General features: G+C 30.5%; 1 protein-coding gene across 3 annotated transcripts in view; it reads right to left on the reverse strand.

Moving 5' to 3' along the window:
* Positions 1-1,401: 1,401 nt before the first annotated feature.
* The window catches only part of LOC127735797 (rho-associated protein kinase 1-like), a 62,986-nt gene continuing 42,966 nt past the window's right edge, over positions 1,402-21,421 (reverse strand). For all 3 annotated transcript variants that reach the window (XM_052246140.1, XM_052246129.1, XM_052246151.1), the window contains 18 exons: positions 18,885-19,035; positions 18,372-18,532; positions 17,837-17,959; positions 17,450-17,511; positions 16,997-17,066; positions 15,682-15,785; positions 14,520-14,706; positions 13,875-13,968; positions 13,399-13,490; positions 12,968-13,102; positions 12,446-12,662; positions 11,716-11,875; positions 10,673-10,751; positions 9,769-9,831; positions 8,024-8,156; positions 7,363-7,428; positions 6,965-7,097; positions 1,402-5,688 (listed from right to left, as the gene is read on the reverse strand). In XM_052246140.1, the coding sequence (XP_052102100.1) occupies positions 5,583-5,688; positions 6,965-7,097; positions 7,363-7,428; positions 8,024-8,156; positions 9,769-9,831; positions 10,673-10,751; positions 11,716-11,875; positions 12,446-12,662; positions 12,968-13,102; positions 13,399-13,490; positions 13,875-13,968; positions 14,520-14,706; positions 15,682-15,785; positions 16,997-17,066; positions 17,450-17,511; positions 17,837-17,959; positions 18,372-18,532; positions 18,885-19,035 (2,136 nt within the window). In that variant the 3' untranslated portion in view covers positions 1,402-5,582. The remainder of the gene's footprint in view (positions 5,689-6,964; positions 7,098-7,362; positions 7,429-8,023; positions 8,157-9,768; positions 9,832-10,672; positions 10,752-11,715; positions 11,876-12,445; positions 12,663-12,967; positions 13,103-13,398; positions 13,491-13,874; positions 13,969-14,519; positions 14,707-15,681; positions 15,786-16,996; positions 17,067-17,449; positions 17,512-17,836; positions 17,960-18,371; positions 18,533-18,884; positions 19,036-21,421) is intronic.

Here is a 21,421-nt window from a genome sequence, read left to right on the forward strand (position 1 = left end):
GTTATCTCCCAGTTTTTGATGGGGTTCATGTTGCTCAGTGTTTAGTTTTCTATGTTGTGTTTTGTAAACTGTTGTTGGTCTTTTTCTCTTTTTTTTTGCCATGACTTTGTCAGTCTATTTGTGACTTATTAGTTTGAATGTCCCTTTTGTATCTTTTGCCTCTCTTTTATAGCACTGTATTTAAGGTTCTGTATATATTATGTTTTCAAAAATATTTCCTTGTTTTTTGTTATTCCCTTCCGGAGCACCTGAGATCACCCCCCGTTTTTGGTGGGGTTCGTGTTGCTTAGTCTTTAGTTTTCTATGTTGTGTCATCTGTACTATTATTTGTCTATTTGTCTTTTTATTTTTGGCCATGGCGTTGTCAGTTTGTTTTCGATCTATGTGTTTGACTGTCCCTCTGGTATCTTTCGTCCCTCTTTTTTAAATGAATTAACGTCAATAATAATAACTTAAACATGAAAAAAAACACGAAACTTATTTCCCACATCATTTTCACATAAACCATGGTTTGGATCGAATTCATTAAGACCGCACTTGCATGTAAAGTACTGTCACTATTTTGAAATAGAATCCACCATAAATACTCATAATTTGATAAATAAACATATCTAGTTTTACTGTGAAATATAGTTTATGCTCACTGGAACTACACTAAAATCTTGGTTTCGTGCCAGTCTTTGGTCCATTATTGTCCTCTCAATATGTAAAGAACTAACCATCTTTTCATCTCATATATAAATAGCCTTTATGAAAACCAGATTATGCATGAAAGACTTACAAGTCATCATATTCCCATTATGTGTCCTTAACTAAGAAATCTAGATGATATCTGTCATCCTTCATAAAATAAAATTGCACAAATATGACAACTATCATACTATTTAGTAGGTTTTATAAACCTTAAAATTCTGTTAGTAACATAAATCTAACAAGACTCATCTTTTCTATTGGATACTTTGACGAACACATATTAAACAAGTATTCAGCAAAGACCAAGTGACTATCTATAAATCAGTTATAAGGTTAAGATTTTTTGGGTTGTTCATATGTGCTTAATTGTTTGTTCAATGGAAAGAAGACACAGATTCTTGCCCAAAATTTCGAAGTTTAATATTAAGAGCAAAAAATACCAAAGAATTCCTGTCAAAAATGACAAATCAATCTTCTAAACTTTAATGTGAGGAGTAAATCTAAGCAACAGTAGTTTACCAATGTTCAAATCGCATAAATAGAATTTTATACAAATAACAAGGAAACAGACAAAAAAAAAAAAAAAAGGAGCGAGACCAACTGCATTTCATTGAACCATTACTTCAATGTGAGTAGTAAACAATGGGTCTCTTGTAACTTTCCCCTGAAGGTTTTCCAAGAGGAAGTCATATCAATAAAACAACTAAATATCATTAGCATTAAATTTTATTGATGTTGCATGTGATATGCAAAACATGTTTGTCAGAATATACAATGTGTGTCACAAGTATAAAAAATATGGTTGATGCAATTAGAAGCCATTAAGCTCACATAAATATGTACATCAGTATATACAAGGTATAATGATACAGCATGCATAGCACAATGGTAGCACTTGGTACTAACAGGAATGTTCAAAAATATGTTCTAGGTAGTTGTCTTCACTGGAAATGAAATCACCTATTCATATTACCTTTATCATTAAAATCAAAAAGGCTCTTCAATTTTCCCAGATCATAATGCTGGTACTGGGATGACTTGATCAAAATATTCAATTATGATATATGTACTTAGTCTTATATTTTTTTATAATTCGCAACACTTATTATATAAAAATATATAGTATTATTGTTCAAACTCACTACTTTTATCATTAAAATTATAAGCAATTTCATTTCCAACTTCAACTAAATACAAAGCAGGTTCAACAGTTATATTTGATAATGTACATGAAACAATGAGAAATCAGCAGCAGTTTGGTCTCCATGGCGATGACTTTGTAAGCAAGTGTTTACTGGAATGACCTTGAAGTGATGACAATGAGCAAAGTTAAACATAATACTAAGGTAAGAGAATTTTTACAGTTGAATAAATGATATGTTAGTCACAAGTAATATAAATGTATGAAGTTTTCATGATTGAAGATACAAGAACTCCTTTCTGCTCGCTATTAATTTCTTTTGTATGTAGCTAGTTTGCTTCACAATTTTGCATTTGAATTCACTGTAAATATTTAAAAATGCTTGTATGTATTATTTGGAATTCCCGAAAATTGGATATGCTGCAATATCTACTTAGTGTGACTACAGAATTGTTATAATGAAAATCATTTACTTGCACAACTAAAATATCTGACTTGCTAAAGTCTTCCTGTAGAAGTGGGATAACATATTGTACTGATTGATCAATTTGGTTTGATAGCATGATAGTTTGGAATACAAAAGATGATGTGACAAAAATGATTTGACTGCAAAGACATAATTGGAAGGTTTACAATTACAACAGTGTCATTACTTCTTTCAGTTAATAAGGTAGCAACCCAAGTGAAGAATTGAACAGAACTTCATTTTACTCCATTACATACAAACATACATATCAAAGTGGTTAAGAATTAGATGGAATTTCAACTAAAAAAATAGTACCTCTAAACAAAAACAAACACGCCAAAAATAACACACTTAACAAAGAAATATTAAGAGGTAAATTTGGTTTGATGAAACTTCTTTTGCAAACTGTAAAATCTCAGTATTTCAAATATTGCAAAATTATGAATTGGTACCAAAACATTGCAATATTACCAAAGCCAAGTATTTGAGGAAAACATAGACTTGTCCTGAGTATATTTAAAAAGTGCATGAAAATTTTATCTCTAAAACTGAAACCTCCCAAAACAAAAAACTTTTTAATAATTATTCTAATGCCCTTTTTTATGATTAAAAAATTATGAATATAAAGGAAAAACTTCTACCTATTTTATATTTGACTGAGCTACATATCCTTATAAAACTTGTTTTCAATCTCTCTAGAACTAGCATTACTACAGAGATAAATATAAATGAAATAAATCTGTCCTTTATAAGATTTAATTTTTAATATGATAGAATTGTGTTTCCATTGGTAGTGTAGAACATAAACCTAATTGTATGTCATTATCAAATTATTATTGTTTATTATTAACTATTGAAGGGAAAAGCCAAGCAAATAAGATGATTATCAAATGAAGGTGTTTAAGCTATCACTTGTCCATTACAACCTTAACTGAGCATTTGTCTTACATGATTGTAACAAATCAGCACCATTTATATTGCTAAATGTACACACTATATATACATGTACAATATATACACATATCTATTTACATAGTTTACAAATCAATGACAAATAATATAATTCAACAATATCTGAGAGCATAAAAAGTAGATTAATTAGCACTAGTGTAGGTTTATATCATGGTAAGCATGAAAATTAAATAGCACTATTTCATTAATTAATGGAAATTAATTCTTACGTTTAGAAATGTCTCTAACCAAAACCTGTATGTTGTTTACTCTGAGACAGTATCAGAAACAAATATCAGCCATATTAATGTAAACAATGTTGTAATTAATCATAATATATACCATAGCTATAACTAAGAGTAGATCAGATATGTTAAACAGTCTCCCTCTGATATGATTGAATTATGTTCCTATCATTGTAATAATGATATAATGGATTTACATCATATAAGTTAACATATGAACACTTACATTGGTCAAATTATATAAATATCATTAATAACGAGAGATTCTGATCAACAAAAATTCATCATGAAACAGATCTGCTAAACTAGCACTTTCTAAACTTCTGGTACTACTGTACTATAACTTGTACTAACTATGCAATACATGGGCATTTTTTCAATAACAAATCAATAATAATATAATCTTAAATAATTTAATGGAAAGTTTCTTAACAAACTGACTTTTTAAATACTGTAGAATCAACAGAGAAAACTAGGTACCAAAATATTGCTGTTCAGTAATACTAAGTACCATTTAAAATCGATTTCTTAAAAATAATTATAACTTCTTAATTGCTGAATATAAGTATATATGGTTTGTGTTCTGAAGAAATCCATAAAAAATTACATTTAACAATTAATAATAAAATACAGTATGCAAGTCTATTAAATATACAAAATGATATCTGTGGCAACAACATGATGTATACTGGCTTTCCTAAGCTACTATTAAATGACTACAGTAACAAGCTGAACATTAATTTTTGATTTAATTAAGTAATGATGTATGGTTTCTTTCATTTAATACAAATTACCCTTTTTATAAAAAGATCACAGAAATTTTCACCTTATATAACAGATTTATGCATAATCTTGCTCCATCAAAATTTCTATCATAAATATCAAAATCAAAATATATATGTTGAACAAGAGATTGCAAGAAGCCTGTATTGTTCACCTTTCATTTTGCATAAAACTTGATCATATGCAACAAGAATATTTGAGTAGATAAGGAACTTGTGCAGAACAAGATATTTTTTGCTGATCATTTTTGCTGGACAAGATTTTTCTCTATCCATTGTATTTTTTAAGATAATAGGAAAAAATAAAAGGGTTATAGCTATGATTTAGGGTTAACTACTCCTGTAAGGAGTTTATCGACTATTTCAATCATATTGACCTATTTGTAGATATAGATCATCTTATGTTGATCTTTTTTTGCTGTTTACAGTTTTTTTTTATCTACTCTAGTTCCCAAGTTTGGCTGCATTTGGCTTTGTAATTCCAGAGAAGTTATTTGTAAAGTTATTCGATGACAGACAATGAACGCCATGTGATGAATATAGCTTACAATGGCACTGTGTGCCTGGAAAATATTATTGGGATACTTCAATAACTGAAGGAGGTACATTTTGTGGCTTATTTGGTCATGTAAATTCAATTGCTTAAGGTTTTGCTCTATACCATTTTTCAACATAAAACTGACTTTTTTGTCATTTAATGGCTTTATTACATCTAACAAGTAAATAATTTAAGTCAAAACTGAAATGTTTTATTAAAGTACATAGCTTAAACATTTATTTCTGCAAGGTTAAGAACTTTGGAAATACCTTGGAATTTAGGGTCAATTTGACTCCTGTCAGTCATGTTTGATCCCAAAGTGTACCTTCTCCTTTGAAGTGTCAGTCATGTTTTTATGTTCCGTTTGCATAAAATTAAAATATACAGTAAAAACCAGAGACATTTTTGTTTTTATAAAAGTGAACAGATCATAATGAACACTGATCAATGACTAGCTTATAAAGGGAGATAATTCATGGGAGACAGTGATTGCATTGCATTAATAATATTAGTCCCAAACTTTATCACCTAATAACCCAAAATATAATGTATAAAAAGCACCACTAAGGAATTATAAATAGAGAATATTATATGGAAATTATGAATGCTGAAAATACAAAGCACATTTTTCACAAAGCACTATTGGAAGATGGGTGATTTGTCCAATGGAAGATTTAAAGGTAGAAATAAGGTTGAGGCACCACTCAGTCTTTGTGTAGATATTGTTTGGTTGACTGCCATTTCCCTTGTCCTTTCTCAACAGCTATCATCCTGGACGTGAGTTAGGAGGTAATGTGGCTGCATTTCTCGGACCACTACCTTGACGACCTTGTGGTCCAAATGAAGAATACTGCTTCGTCCCTCTTAAAGTGCTGTAATTGAAGAAAAGGTACACATTAGTATAGACATAACAAGGACTCCGTAGAAATATTTTGATATTAAGGGCACTACAGGGAAATAAATAAGGAAGTGTACTAAACTCCACAGTGCTGGTCCCTACCTTGTTTACTGTTCCTTCTGTTTAGGGATCTACTCTTATTTTCACTGAAATAGAATGTCTTCTTAAAGATGGAAAAGGCAGACACTTCATTATTTCTTTAATCAGATTGATTCTTACACAAGAGCTCTCAAAATCATACTTGTCATATAAACTTCCACCATCAAAATATCATTCCTCTGAACTTAAATGCAAAACTTAAAAAGGACATTCAAATGAACAAAATGACATATCCTCTGATCAAAGACTGTCGTAATGGGAATAAAAGGCAGATTTTACTATCGTTGCTTAACATACAGTTGCAAATACTGTATGCATTGCAGGATATGAACAAGTTCAACAATAAAAGAAACTTGCCCAAAAATGGAGGAAGTATGGGCACAAAAATGCCATGAAATCTTTGGGTACAACTGAAAATTTGTTTACAGCCAAATATGGTCTTGATATCTTTATTAGTAACCAAAATTTCAAAAACTCCCCATCTTCAGAAGTAGTGTGCTTGTAAGGTGGAATTGTTCAAACTTGGCTGTTAAATGTCCAGTGGCAAATTAAATTTTTATTCAGGACAAGAACATGTTAATCAGATATAAATCTGAACATTGAATAGTACTAGACAGACATGCTGAGTCAGATATTTGCTAGTTCCCAAGGTAACAGTCTGCAGGAAGACATGTCACCTTACCCAGACTCAATATTCAGACTCTGAGCCAAGCAGTCCTTGCTCTCACTCCTAAATGCTGCATGTATAGCGGAGAAGCAGAAATTTTTTTAAGTTTTGGGTTTGACTTGGCCAAGGATCAAAACACACAACATTCCACACTCAAGGCCGGCATGTTACCATGATACCACAGAGGTGGTCCAATTGTCCATACAAGACTGGACATTGTGAAGCTTTATGCACAATAACACGAAAACCACAAAAAGAGTGCAATACTTTTCAAGCACATGTAGACAAAGCCATGTTGTTTGAACTACTGTTATTGTCACCAGTAATAGTGTTAGGACATACACGGAATCAGCTCTAACTGCAATACTTCCATGTTTCAGAACAAAGCCTTTTACAGGACTGAAAAGGAATTGTCCATTAATTACAAAATCTTCACAAGACCCACTGACAGCACATTTTATATTTTTAAAAACTTTAGACTAACCTCAAATTTCCTGAACTAACAATGCCTTTCTTTGTTATCTTTTTACTTAAATGCTGTATCCATTGTTTTTGTTTTTCAGTACTTTCAGCTAACAGCAACATTTCCTTTGCTTGTATATTTTGGTCATAATTTACTGTAAATATAAAATTATCACTATTTCATAAACCAAATAAATTACAAATTTTCATACAGTATTTAAAATTCAGTGATTTTTTTTTTATACAAACAAGTTTTAAACTTTGACTTTTTCTAAACTGATTATCTTATGATGTTTATATCCTTCCAGAAATGATATATCTTGGTAAATCAAAATGCAGAAATAAAAAAAATATATTATTCATTGCCAAATTTTAATAATTTTTATGGTTGATTAACTCTTTCTTGTTATAGTGCCATACCTTTACAATAACCGATGAATTCTTCATTTTTATCAAAATGATCTTTATGTACTTTTGTATGACAATCTGCAAAGAAAAATATACCCATATCATTTTCTATTGAAAGCAGGAACAAGTAGTTACAAGTTACAAATTCAAAATGCTTAGAAGACAAAGTTTTCTCCAACATCCTTTTGGTAGTACATGCATAGAATAAAACCATAACTAGGCAAACAAAATATTGCTGTCCAGCTATGAACTATACATGTTCAGTATTGTTTTCTCATACAGTGATGTTTAATTCTTATTTCAAATGGTCTAGTCTAAGATGTGCAAGGTTTTGTGAAGAAAAAAAAGTCAACCAAAATCAAAATTCTGTCACACTTTGGTATATGCAGATATTTTTCAACAAATAGATTACAGTTTCAGTTATGCAGACAACCAATGTAGCATATATATATACATAAATGTATTCTGATTAAACTTCTCAGGAGACTTATGGTGAATGGACTAGATGCATCCTTATTGTATAAAGAAAATAAATCACATCTACATTCCAGAATTTGAGGTGGATGGACAATATACAAAAGTTGTTTTATGAAGGAAATAAAGTATGTCTACATTCAAGAGCTTGAGGTGGATGAACAATATACAGTATTGTTTTATAAAGAAAATAACATACGTCTACATTCCAGAGCTTGAGGTGGATGGACAAGATGCCACACTGGTTTATTACAAGCATCACAGGTTGTAGGAGTTCTATAATGTAAGGGAATTAACTCATGGCCTTTATAGTTAATCACAGCTGACTTGTCCTGTAAACAAAAATTAGTAAAGTATTTCATCTCAATTATGTGTGTAGAAGCATTACATTGCAATGTATCGTTATAATATGTATACAGAACACTTTGAATCAACTAATAAGATATGGATAGAAGTGATAGAGAAAAAAAGGAAATCAAAGTTCTTGTCAGCACTGAGGGTAAAGATTGTTTTCATTTTGCAATGTGAATTTAAAATTAAACATTAAATTGCAATGGAACACTTTTAGGAAATATTTTGAATTGTGTTATTTTCCTTGGTCTCTAATTGTAGTTGAACTTAACCTTTTTTGAGAATTGATAGATTTATATGCCATACACAAAGTCAGAAATTCTATATCAGGTCAGGAATTTTGTCTGTTATCACTGTTCCTCATCCCTATTGAAATCATAAACAACTTGAGACAAAGAGCTATTTACAGGTTGACATGTGGTTTAGGGATGTGGCCATATGACCATCTACGTGTACAAGTTTTTTCTTGTTCATTTCATTTACCTTCGTCTCCTTTTTATTGATGATATCTCTCTTAAAACTTATCTTTGTATGTGTTCAATTTGTTAATAAACTGTTTACACAGAGATGGGTCATTGCCTGTATGTTATATTGATAGTATAAACTGTTTACACAGAGATGGGTCATTGCCTGTATGCTATTTTGATAGTATAAACTGTTTCCACAGAGATGGGTCATTGCCTGTATGCTATTTTGATAGTATAAACTGTTTACACAGAGATGGGTCATTGTCTGTATGCTATTTTGATAGTATAAACTGTTTACACAGAGATGGGTCATTGCATGTATGCTATTTTGATCGTATAAACTGTTTACACAGAGATGGGTCATAGAGATGGGTCATTGCCTGTATGCTATATTGATAGTATAAACTGTTTACACAGAGATGGGTCATTGCCTGTATGCTATTTTGATAGTATAAACTGTTTACACAGAGATGGGTCATTGCCTGTATGCTATTTTGATAGTATAAACTGTTTACACAGAGATGGGTCATTGCCTGTATGCTATTTTGATAGTATAAACTGTTTACACAGAGATGGGTCATTGCCTGTATGCTATTTTGATAGTATAAACTGTTTACACAGAGATGGGTCATTGCCTGTATGCTATATTGATAGTATAAACTGTTTACACAGAGATGGGTCATTGCCTGTAGGCTATTTTGATAGTATAAACTGTTTCCACAGAGATGGGTCATTGTCTGTATGCTATTTTGATAGTATAATACAAATGTATTAAATTTAAATTGTAACGACAAGTAAACTAAGCAAAACTTTTAGAGGACCATGACTAGGGTGCAGGGAAAATATCTCCATGGAAATGAGATGTTCCGATACTAACACAACTGTATATCAATTGTTATTGATTTATTATAAGTAGTTTCACTGTCCTCATCCCAAACTTAAACAAATTGTTGATGTTGACACTGCTGCCACCAAATCAACAACCCTAAGTCTCACCACTGCCACCAAAACAACAAATGCCTTAGTCTCACCTCTGCCACTTGGTTGAGGCGACACAATAAATTAGAATATATTTAATTGAAATATGTATAATATACACAAAGCGATATGATTGATATTAGCTTACTTGTTGGGCAATTTCATGAACTTCAGACTGGCGTCGATTTTCACCTTCTGAGGCATACAGCACCTACAAAAAAATATTCCAGATACATCTTATCTATTTGGAAACTGATACTTATAAGGAATATTTTTATAATATAGGGCATCATATAACACCATATATTTGATATAAACTTTAAGTTAGTAAATAAAGATAAAGTGTTAACTTTTCTTTGTATGATGAAATCATCAGTTTTCATGTCACATTCATTTCTCCCAAATATATAATGTCAAGGAATTTCCATGGATGAATATTTAACAATGGAGGAGCTTACACCAGGAAAAAACCCTGTGTTGTGATCGAAATTATTTCATTTATCCTTTATTTTTAGGGATAATGAATACAATGGTATGGTGTTCAATAACCAATATTTTTATCAATTGTCATTTGTAACAGTTCCATTGTCCTCGACTCCTGTTAACGTTAAAGTCTTTTCCTGCCATCAGAGGGTCCCTGGGTAGTTACCATCAAGATCAATCTGTCCCTGACATTACTAAGTTCTTACTCTGTTCACTGTAACAGAGTCCTCTTTAAACTAAAATATATTGTGAAGTTATGTTCTGAAGATTTTAATTTGGAATATATGAAATATGGTATGAGATTTGTATAAACAGTGTGACTTTTTTTCCGTATGACAATTTATGATTGTGTATTCAATATCCTTCATATTTTGGTGGGTCATAATTATAAAACACAAAAGTACAGATACAAGACATTCACAAATAAAACCAATTTAGCTATTTTAAATTTGTCCTCTAAAAAAAGTTGTTATATTCTGTTATATTATATGGTGTGGTCCATTCTAACCTGCCTTTAAAAAACCGGATTAAAAATGTTCAAATGCTGTAAGACTGAACATAAGACTAACCTGAAAGATCCTTGGCACATCCTTAGCTTCAGCTCTATATACATCTCCCTGTGTCACTGATCGCACATGGAATAATTTTCTACAAAACCACAATTCAGTAGTTAAGCCAACATGGTGAAGTCAATATTTGGTATGGGAAAAAATTAAAATAGCAGGTGCACAACTTTATGTTCTGTAGTAGAAGTGTGCGAGTTTAGTTAACTTCTGTCACACAGAATTATGACAACACAAGATGACACACATGATCCCTATGTGTTGCTACAGCTTTGCACATACCTGGCAACCTCTGAAACCTTCAATGAGGGAGATCTCCCCTACTCTATGACAGCTGAGGGGGAGATTTTGAACGAATGACATTTGCAAGCTAAATATATAAATCTACAAATCACCAATAAGAGTCAATAAATATACTTTATTTCTTCAATTCAATACTAAATAAAGTTTCAGCCATGATAAGTTGTCAAATTTATCTTTTGGTTTCTGAAAGAAAAACCCCGTTGACAAGGCAGAAATGATTTTCAATTACTCATTAATATAAATCGAACATAATAACTACTCTCCAAAGTTTTCAAATGATTGCCCATTGTTTGCTCATTTCTATCGACAGTAATGAAAAATCCTGAGAAATACAAATGCTGGTCATTCTTGGTTAAAATATCCAAATGCATGCACGGCAGCAGACTGGTAAGCAGGAGATATTCAGTATTTTGTCGTTTGTGTGGGAGACTTCCACTCAAAACGGGAGGGTTGGCAGGTACGGCTTTCCATCTATTCATAATTTTTATATTTGCATATTATTTTATAATGTCTTCTTAATTAACATCAACCATTCAAGGTAAATTTTTATTGGAAATCAATTAAAATCACACCATATCAGTAATGTAGAATATTTGCACATATTTATGTCATTTCTGGTTATGCAGTTAAATGTAATAAGTTAATTCCCTTTCACATCACTATGCAATATTTTAATATATACATATCAGTTTAAAAGATATATCAACCTGACTTATATAACAATAAGAAACAGAAAATAAACTTACTCTATATCTAATACTAAGACTGGATCAGAATTCTGTTTATCATTTTCTGTATTATAAAATAACACTTTCCGACTGCTAACTACCACAAACTGTTTTTTCCAACCATATTTTTTAATATTAGATTTATTAGGAACTGCTAACCAACCCTCTAATATCACATCTGAAATTCACAAATGCAATTCCTTCAATCAAATTACCGGTATCTTGTATTATCTTTTTAAGTATTTGTTTCCAATAAAAAATCACAACTTTTATAAATTCTAAATTTAAATGTTAACGAACAAAGACAGCTGGAAAAAATGTTGACTTTGTCTTGGTCCAAACTTTTGCACGATTTACATCATTCTGCCTGATTCTAATTAATTTCATTTGTAATGGTTATTTTGATTGGATGATGTCAGTATTTTGAGATTATCCAAAGTTTATCTGCTGGAATGTTCTGTGCAATAGTCTATTTGCCAATTACCAACTTTTAAGAAAGGGAAAATAACAATTGGGTAGAACAAACTGTATCTCTTGTCTATACAAAACAATTATTGCTCAAGTGCTTCCAGATTCCATTTTTTTCCAATATGCCTTTTAAAAAGTGATTACTAGTATGTGTAATCAGTAACTCATCATTACTGTTTTATATCATAACAAAATATAAATATGAGTAATATCGTAAGTCCAACTTTATTTCAAGGTTGATGGTCGGATAACTTTTCAAACAATAAGGTACACAGCTTACCAGACCCATCTCCATCTTCCATTGTTATACTGTTGATTGAAGTTGAATCAATACTACCATAGGCAAGTTTTTGTCTTAGTTGTTCTATTTCACTATCTTTAGAATCTAATTCCATCTGTAAATGAGCTTTTTGTTGTCCTTCATCATATAAAGCTGCCTGGGTTTCAGACAAATCACGCCCATGTTTTTCTACCATTTTATTATATTTTTCTTTTTCCTGAAATATTTCAGAATGAGACCTCAAGACACAACACAACAAAAACAAATTGGTTAAAGGTACAAGACATTCATCTAAATTGAGAAGAAATAATTTCAAATCTACTTACTGAGCTCATTACTCCAAATTAACAGAGAACTACCATTTAAAGATGGCTAGTACAAATAACAAAATAAGTAACAAATGAAGATGTTGGGTATAGGTCAATGAGGGTTCAACCCAACAACACAAAAAAGAAGTAGAATTTTCCCATAAAAGTTGGTAAGACATTAACATATTGAGAAGTATTTGTGTGTAAGTCTTACCATTAATAACTCTTGTTGTAGTTTTCTCAGTTCTCTGTCTTTTTTCTTCACACTCTGATCTGAGTTAGCATTTTTAGTTTTACCCTGGTTTCTGAATTCTTTCCTATTCATTATTTCTGCCAACTTATTGACAGCCTAAAACATTTTATTCATAGATGATAGGTATATTATTTACAAAACATACACAAAATTATTCCACTATCTTTTTTTTAATATTTCAGCTTCTTTCTTCAAAATTTTCCAAAAATGTATAGAAAATATTCATCTATTATCTAATCTCTCCTGTTCTTGTTTTTTTTTTAAATCTATTTTTTTCTGTAAATAACAGTTTTTAGTTATATCTAAATAATTCCATTATAAAACTTTCTCACAGATGTCATTATATCTACACTTTTTTTTATCCTCGTCTAAAATAATATATACATGTATACCTGAATCTTTTTCATTCTTTCTTCTTCTAAACTTTTCTTTATTTTATCAAGTTCATTATCTGGAACGCTCTTCTGTTGCATATTTTGATAATCTAAAAAGATTTTTTTTTTCAAAATATCAAATGTTTTTTGTCTGAACAAGATGTAAAATAGTGTTTTAGTATGTATAAAATCCCCTAATGGTTTTTTTTTTTACTAGGAATTCACTCCTGGTAATTGCACAATATATTTTCCCAGATCTAGATACTAAGTGTTCTAGCCTCACCACTAGTTTGAGTGAGAATTTTCTTCTTCAATATTTCATTACAGAATAAACAACCTTGATTCAATTCAGTTTTTCATAGGATCATTTTTTCTTGGTCTCTTTTGGTTCTGCTATTGTAAAAATCTAAGTCTTTCATATTTTGTTAGAATTGTTTAACATCTGTTCAATAATTTGGGTATATTTATTCATATGCTTATTTGATATAACTCACCATCCTGCAAACTTTTCATTCTGTTTACGATATCATCTTTCTCCATCTGTATCTGTTCTACTTTCTTTGAATATTCCCGACAGTTATCGTCAGACTAAACAATAAACAAATTATATAATTATCAGTGATTTTGTTAGAATTATTCTTCAATAAACACAATTATTTTATATAAGTAACTTATCATAATGTCTTCTTGAATAAATTTTCAATACTTTCTTCTGTTCATGCATTTCAAACTTACTTTTTAAAATGAATATCAACTATAAAAGCTATCTTTGAAATAAAATTCATTCCTAGAATTATTATGTATGATAAATAATCTCAAATATTTCATATCCACTATTTTTCATTTTACTCATCTGATACAAAATTATAAAATTGTGAGTTGGATCTTCTACAAATATGATCAATTTTAAGGACACTTCAATATACAAGATAAAATTTTCATGACCATATATAGTAGCTAGCATACTTTCTTGTTCAAATCAATATAGGTCACAAAACTTATTCTAGTATTTCTATTATTTGTTCAATTTATTCTTTTGTTTTTTGAAAAATCAATAAATTGATATCTTTTTTAAATCTATTTCTCTGTGTGTGACACGATACTTAAATATCTAATCCTTAACACAGCTGAATACTCACTGCAACTAGCATATTTTCTTTTTTGTTCAGTTCATTTTTATGTCGAGATACTAATTCTTTTATTTCTAATCGTAACACAGTTTTTTCTTTCTCAACATCTGCTAATTGTTCTTCAGCTATTGTTAAGGCTATATGTTCTGATTCAGCTTTGGCAAGAGCTAACTGTAACTGCTGGACTAGTGAGTCCCTGAAATGAGCAAAACCAGATATAACATTTGAAACATTACATTTCTTTTAAATCTATCATTTTTATTTTGTAATACAATTAAAAGTTATTCATTTATAATAAGGAACCAAGGATCTGGAAATTTTTTCACAAAATTTTGGTCATTTTGAAATGACTTGAAAGTTTGGGTCTTTTATTCAAACTGTCAAAATTATTTACGCTCGATTAATGGCATCAATTAACTTGTATTGGACTGATTTCATCATATTTACTTCATGAAGTTGCTTATTGTTTTTCTGAAAATGTTCAAGAACAATTTATGGAATGCAAAAGTTTATGATTGATATGGAATGCAAAAGTTTAAAATGATTTTAATAACACAAAATTTCTCAGGTATCTCCAATGCTTCCATCAATTTTGAAAACTAAATAGGAAACGGAAGAATCAAGTTAATACTAAATTAGGATTGATTTCGGATTCATTTACAGGATTTGTTCTGTTTAATAAAATCATCGTATTTTTAATTTTATTACTCGTAAAAGTGTTTGAACTGACAATTGTTACACTCCTTTCAATTAGCATGAAATTATTTTGCAATTTACCATTAAGTGTTTAATCCTGTGAAGACATTTCACACATGGGCATTACATATAAAATAAAGCACATGTTTGACTTGTAAAAACTTACTTCTTTTTCACCGCACATTTAATAAAGTTTTAATATTTAAATTAGAATTGGCGATGATCTTAATTAATAACAATTATACTGGAATGCATATTTACAAAAAAAAATCTGAAACAAATATAAAAACAACAGTTAATTGTAATGTACAGTTTACTGTCCATTTGAAGGTGAGCTAGAAATAACTTCTTTCTACTGTCTCACTAGAAAAAGATAATAAATGCTTCAAACCCCCTCCCCCCAAAATAAAACAAAACAACAACCCAAAAGCTGCCTTATCTTGTATGATGCTTAATAATAAGATTGGCAGCTTACTTTTCCTCCTCTAATGCTATTAGATCTGTTTGTATGTCTTCATAACTTTTATTTTTCTCTTCTACATCATCCTTTAATTCTTTCACTTGTGTTCTGTATAATGACTGGAAAATAAAGTTGTTATTGTCATGGAATATACGGGCAATGTTCTTATATCTTATATTTTATGATGGTAGGATACTTAACCCCTAACAGGAGGGATTGTGCTTGATTTTCATATGATGAAGACATAATCTTTCAATCAGTTTAATTGAGGTCTGGAGCTGGCATATTAGTAACTGCTAGTAGTCCTTTGTTAATTTATGTTGAATATTGTCATTTTGCTTAGTTTCTTCTGTTAACTATTTTAACATGGGACTCGGAATTCTTTTGAATCGAATTTTACTGTGCGTATTGCTGTGTGTTTGTTTATTCCACATTGGCTAGAGGTATAGGGGAGTGTTGAGATCTCACAAAAAATGTTTAACCCCGTCGCATTTTTGCACCTGTCCCATTACAGGAGCCTCTGGCCTTTGTTAGTCTTGTATGTTTTTTTAATTTTTGTTCATTTATATGTTTCGAAGTTTAGTGTGACGTCCATTTTCGCTGAACTAGTATACATTATTGTTTAGGGTCCAGCTGAAGCCCGCCTCCGGGTGAAGTATTTTCTAGCTGTTTTAAAGACCCATTGGTGGCCTTGGGCTGTTTTCTGCTGTTTGGTGGGGTTGTCTCTTTGACGAATTCCCTGTTTCCATATTACACACATATATATATGACCTCATTTTTATCTTCTAAGGTAAACCAAATTTTGTGTGAAACCTCCTTTATATTAGAGTACATGTGCATCTGAACTCTTGGCATCAAAATATTTCAAAAATTGTAGCAAGTGAGGCATTTTATTACGCCAACTCATGTTTTATTGCCTTCACTTAGAAAACAATTTAGAATTTCTATGTCTTGGTTCAATAAATTACCTCATATCAAATAGTAGTTTTAATAAATTTCCTGGAATTCTTATAAATACTATCTACACAACCCAACAAATTATGAGTACCTTTTATAATTTTTACGTATTTATCTAAATCTATATCAATTTGACACCTATATAAAGCTGTAGCAACAGTGAAAGTATTTTTACTCATTGAGCAATTATTCTTATGGCTAATTAAAATTAAGAATTTGTATAGCCAACCAAATTTTTAATTTCAAATCAATTAGATTTTGTGCAATCCAAAACCATTGATTTTATTGAATTTCTCACACACTCAAATATTCGGAATCCATGAAAAAAGGCTTTTGTTAAAGTTCATTTACTTTTGCGTGAGTCAAAACTTACTGAAAAATACTGTTCAGCTTCTAACTGGTCCTGTAATTCTTTCATTTGTAATTCATTAACTGAAAGGTCCCTGGAAAGTAAAATGTTAATATGTCTTTTTAAAGGTATCCTGATATATATTCCACAAATGTGAAAAAAAAAACGATTCAACTTGTCCAGACTAATGAACTAAAAGAATAAATCTGTTTTGATTTGAAAACTCTTTAAGCTACCTCTTACTGATTAACAGCATTTTTGAATACCATTACAAACAGACAGAAATAAAAAAACAACCAACATCAATGTTACAATGTTCTGACTCAGGGGTCCCCCCCCCCCCCCCCCCCCCCCCTTTAAAACAGGACTAAGTGAATTCTACATGGTATCACTGATAATAACGTATATTTCTGAAGAAAATGAAACTGTCTGGAATATCACTAAACATTCATAATTTAATTATCAAGCTAAACTTACTCTCTTAACTTTCTGATTTCTGATTCTGAACTTCTTGATGCTTCTTTTAAATCAGCTATTTCCTGAAAACAAAATCATAGAAATGTTGTTTTTTTTCTGTTTTTCTGATTACTGTTTTTTTGAAATACTAGATAGAAAAATGTAGAATAAATATTTATTAATGTTGCCTGTTACTTTAATTGAAATAAAGGTACAACTATATATATTATGCCTGAGTAAAGTGCTCTTATTTTAATTGTTCCAGATATAACTAAATTTATCTAGTTGTTTTTAAAATGTTTTATATCTACTTCAGTAGCCTCTACTTTATAAAATCTTACCCAAGTAAAAGGTTTTTCTATTTTTTTTTTAAACTAATTCATTAGCCTATGTTTTCTATAACCATACCTTATTAAGCTGTTTTTCTATTGTTTTATATCGAGCTAATTCAACAGCCTGGGCTTTAAAGTCAGACTGCATTAAATTTCTTCTCTGTATTTCTTGCTCAACTTGTAATGATAGATTTTTGGACTGCAAAATAAAACCAAAATATCTATATAGTATACTGTAATGATGAAACCACCTTCTTTTTTTTTTTTTACCATTTTTTAGTTATTTAAGGAAAACACACCAGCTTTCTAATAGGCTCTTAACATTTTTCAGGAAGTATCTGATCATCTGTTCAATGGTGTGGTAAAAAATTTAAGATAGAAACAACTTGAAATAGACTTCAGATTATGTTTGGGTCCTGCAAAATTTCAGTATGCAATGTATCTTTCCTCCGCATATGTTGAAAAAAATGTAGTGTTTGATAAAAGTATTACAAACATGACAGATCACAGACTTCTAAAAATAGAATTGAAACACAGTCTACTGGACTGTTGTATCTTCAAACAAGTAAGGCTGTTCTTAATTGATAGACCAATTGTTGGGATGATCTTACCTTGTCCCTTTCATTTCTATATTCATTCTGTAGATTTGCGAGTTGTTGTTCACACTGATTGATATCTACAGATAAATCAGCCTTATATTTCTCTACTTCCAACAATCTTGTCTCAGCTGATTGTCGTGCAGTTTTCTCCTGTTCCAACTTTATCTGTATATCTAGAAAAATTAGAATTGCAAATACTGTTTAATATACATGTATACAAATTATTTTCATTATAAAATTTACAAAGTACAAGTGTACTCTCAATTACGAATGTTACTTAACTCCACTAAAATTTCAGACTCATTCCACATTTTTTTCTTTTCTTTTTAAATAAAAATTCCACTTAAAGAAATTTTATTAATAGCCATATTTTACCCCTTAATTTTTATAGCAATTTCATATACAAAGCTCTGAAATTTACAGTTTTTATCAAAAGATCCTAAATTGGTCGTAATGCCATGCAACAATTTTTACTGGAAAAATGATTTATCTACAGAAATGAGACATTAAGATTTAATAACAAACCTTTAATAGCACTTAATGTTGTAGTTTCAGTAGTTTCCTTGATGGTTTTCTTATCAGCATTAAATCGATCTATTGTTGTTTGATGAGCATTTTTCTCATCGGTAAACTTCTTTTTATATGTGTCTAATTCCAGTTCCAAATTATTTTTACTCTGAAATAAAATATTTAATCTTAAAGTTCTTTTTATTAGTGCAGGGGGGGTTGGAAGGCACTTCTTTTTTGCACCCACCATGCATCAATTTTAATTACCTACTACTTCCACCATGGACAAAATAAAAGTGATAAATGTACCCACCATGCATAAAATTGAATAAAAAAATGTTTAATTCTAAAATGTTGCAATTAATGTGAGTTTCATTTAATCTGATGGATTATATACAATTGTAAAACTTATTTTTGACACCTAATAAAGTTTCCTGCATGCAGGATAAGATATATTCTAACACACAGGAGCAAAAGATATCACTACCATATTTTTCGTAGGATAAGTCGATATCGTTTTTCAGAAAGTTGACAAGAGTCATCTTATACTCCAGTTTGACTTGTGTAAGATTTTTTTTTCTGAAATCCAGTTATATATTTTGTTTAAATCCTGGACTTTTGAAAGTTTTAACAAAGATATTTATTTTATATTGTCAGGTTTGGAGAAAAGCAAAAGAATGTTTCTTGTACCTTAATAAATCATTTTGTGAAAAATATAAAATTGACGAGTATTTGTTTTTTGAACGAGTTTTTTTTGTTTGTCCTTAGTATTTCTCTCAGCTTGACTACTGGTCTCTTATTTCTAGCAGGGGAAGAATTTTCCGAAAAACCTTGCTAGCCCAGAGCATGATTATTTTCGCTTTCGCTAATCAGAGTTTGCGGATTAATCGTGCAGGTTTATATTTTTTAAACTGGTACCGCATAAAGGCAGCAGGGTTTAACGAACAATACACTGAAACCCAGACTAGGTTTGACCAATGCCAATATACCCTTAGACAAGATAATGGATTTGTTACGAAAATAGGCGATTGAATACGAAGATTCTGATAGGTTGATATGATAATAGTAGCTATGTTTATCAAAAAGAATTTCCTATCACTCAAATAAACATTTGAATCTGGGAAATAATATATTGACCTAGTTATTCCCAGTTTGAATTTAATATAATTAAGGTGAACAGCTTTTCAAATTTTACTGAAATCATCCAAATAATTCGGATTACAAGTTTTTCAAGGGAGTCCTGCTTGCCCCAACTGTAGTGGTCTGGCCAAAAAAACAAAAAGTATGAGATAGGTTTTATCATTTGGGTTCAATTGTACTATAGGAAAAATAATTTTATTTTCGGTCCTGGGTATCTCATGATATAATATTTAAAATGGACAAGGTGTTTCCTATAATTTTTTTTTTAATTCCCACCTGCTCCCCTTTTAAAAATAAAATGCTCCGCAGGGCGCAGCTTGATACGACCGCAGAGGTCGAACCCTGAACAGTTGGGGCAAGTATGGACACAACATTCAAACTTGATACAGCTCTGAACTTGGATTGTGATTAAATATTTGACACAGCATAGGTTTCTGACACAGAATGAATGTGGTCTAAGAACTTAAAAATTTTAAATTGGACATTCACCTATTATGGTCCAATATCCAAAATCTAAATACATGGTTAGATTCAGCATATCAAAGAACCCCAAGAATTCAATTTTTGATGAAATCAAACAAAGTTTAATTTTGGACCCCTTTGACCTCAATGTGGACAAAGTTGATAACGGGGCCCAAAAATCAAAAATCTAAATACATGGTTAGATTCAGCATATCAAAGAACCCCATATATTCAATTTTTGTTGAAATTAAACAAAGTTTAATTTTGGACCCCGATTTGGACCAACTTGAAAACTGGGCCCATAATCAAAAATCTAAATACATGTTTAGATTCAGCATATCAAAGAACCCTAAAAATTCAATTTTTGTTAAAATCAAACTAAGTTTAATGTAGACCAATTTGAAAACGGAACTAAAAATTAAGAATCTAAATACACGGTTAGATTCGGCATATCAAAGAACCCCAATAATTCAATTTTTGATGAAATCAAACAAAGTTAAATTTTGGACCCTTTGGACCTCAATGTGGACCAATTTAAAAACGGGGCCCAAAATCCAAAAACTTAATACACGGTTAGATTCAGCATATTAAAGAACCCCAAGAATTCAAGAATAAAACCCCATTGAAATTGATCAAGAAATAAGCAATTTATACGAAGTATCTTCTTTTGCACAATACTGTGCAATTGAATATTTCTTGCTATTGCGCAATACTGTACAATTGACAATTTCTTGCTATTGCGCAATATTGTGCTATTGGATATTTCTTGCTATTGCGCAATACTGTGCAATTGAAGATTTCTTGCTATTGCGCAATACTGTGCAATTGAAGATTTCTTGCTATTGTGCAATACTGTGCAATTGAAAATTTCTTGCTATTGCACAATACTTATTATATAATAATTTACACATCCTGTTTGGTGTGTATCTCCTACCATATCATTATTATTTGCT

This window comes from Mytilus californianus, unplaced genomic scaffold (assembly GCF_021869535.1).
Source record: "Mytilus californianus isolate M0D057914Y unplaced genomic scaffold, xbMytCali1.0.p SCAF_1, whole genome shotgun sequence".
Lineage (NCBI taxonomy): Eukaryota > Metazoa > Mollusca > Bivalvia > Mytilida > Mytilidae > Mytilus > Mytilus californianus.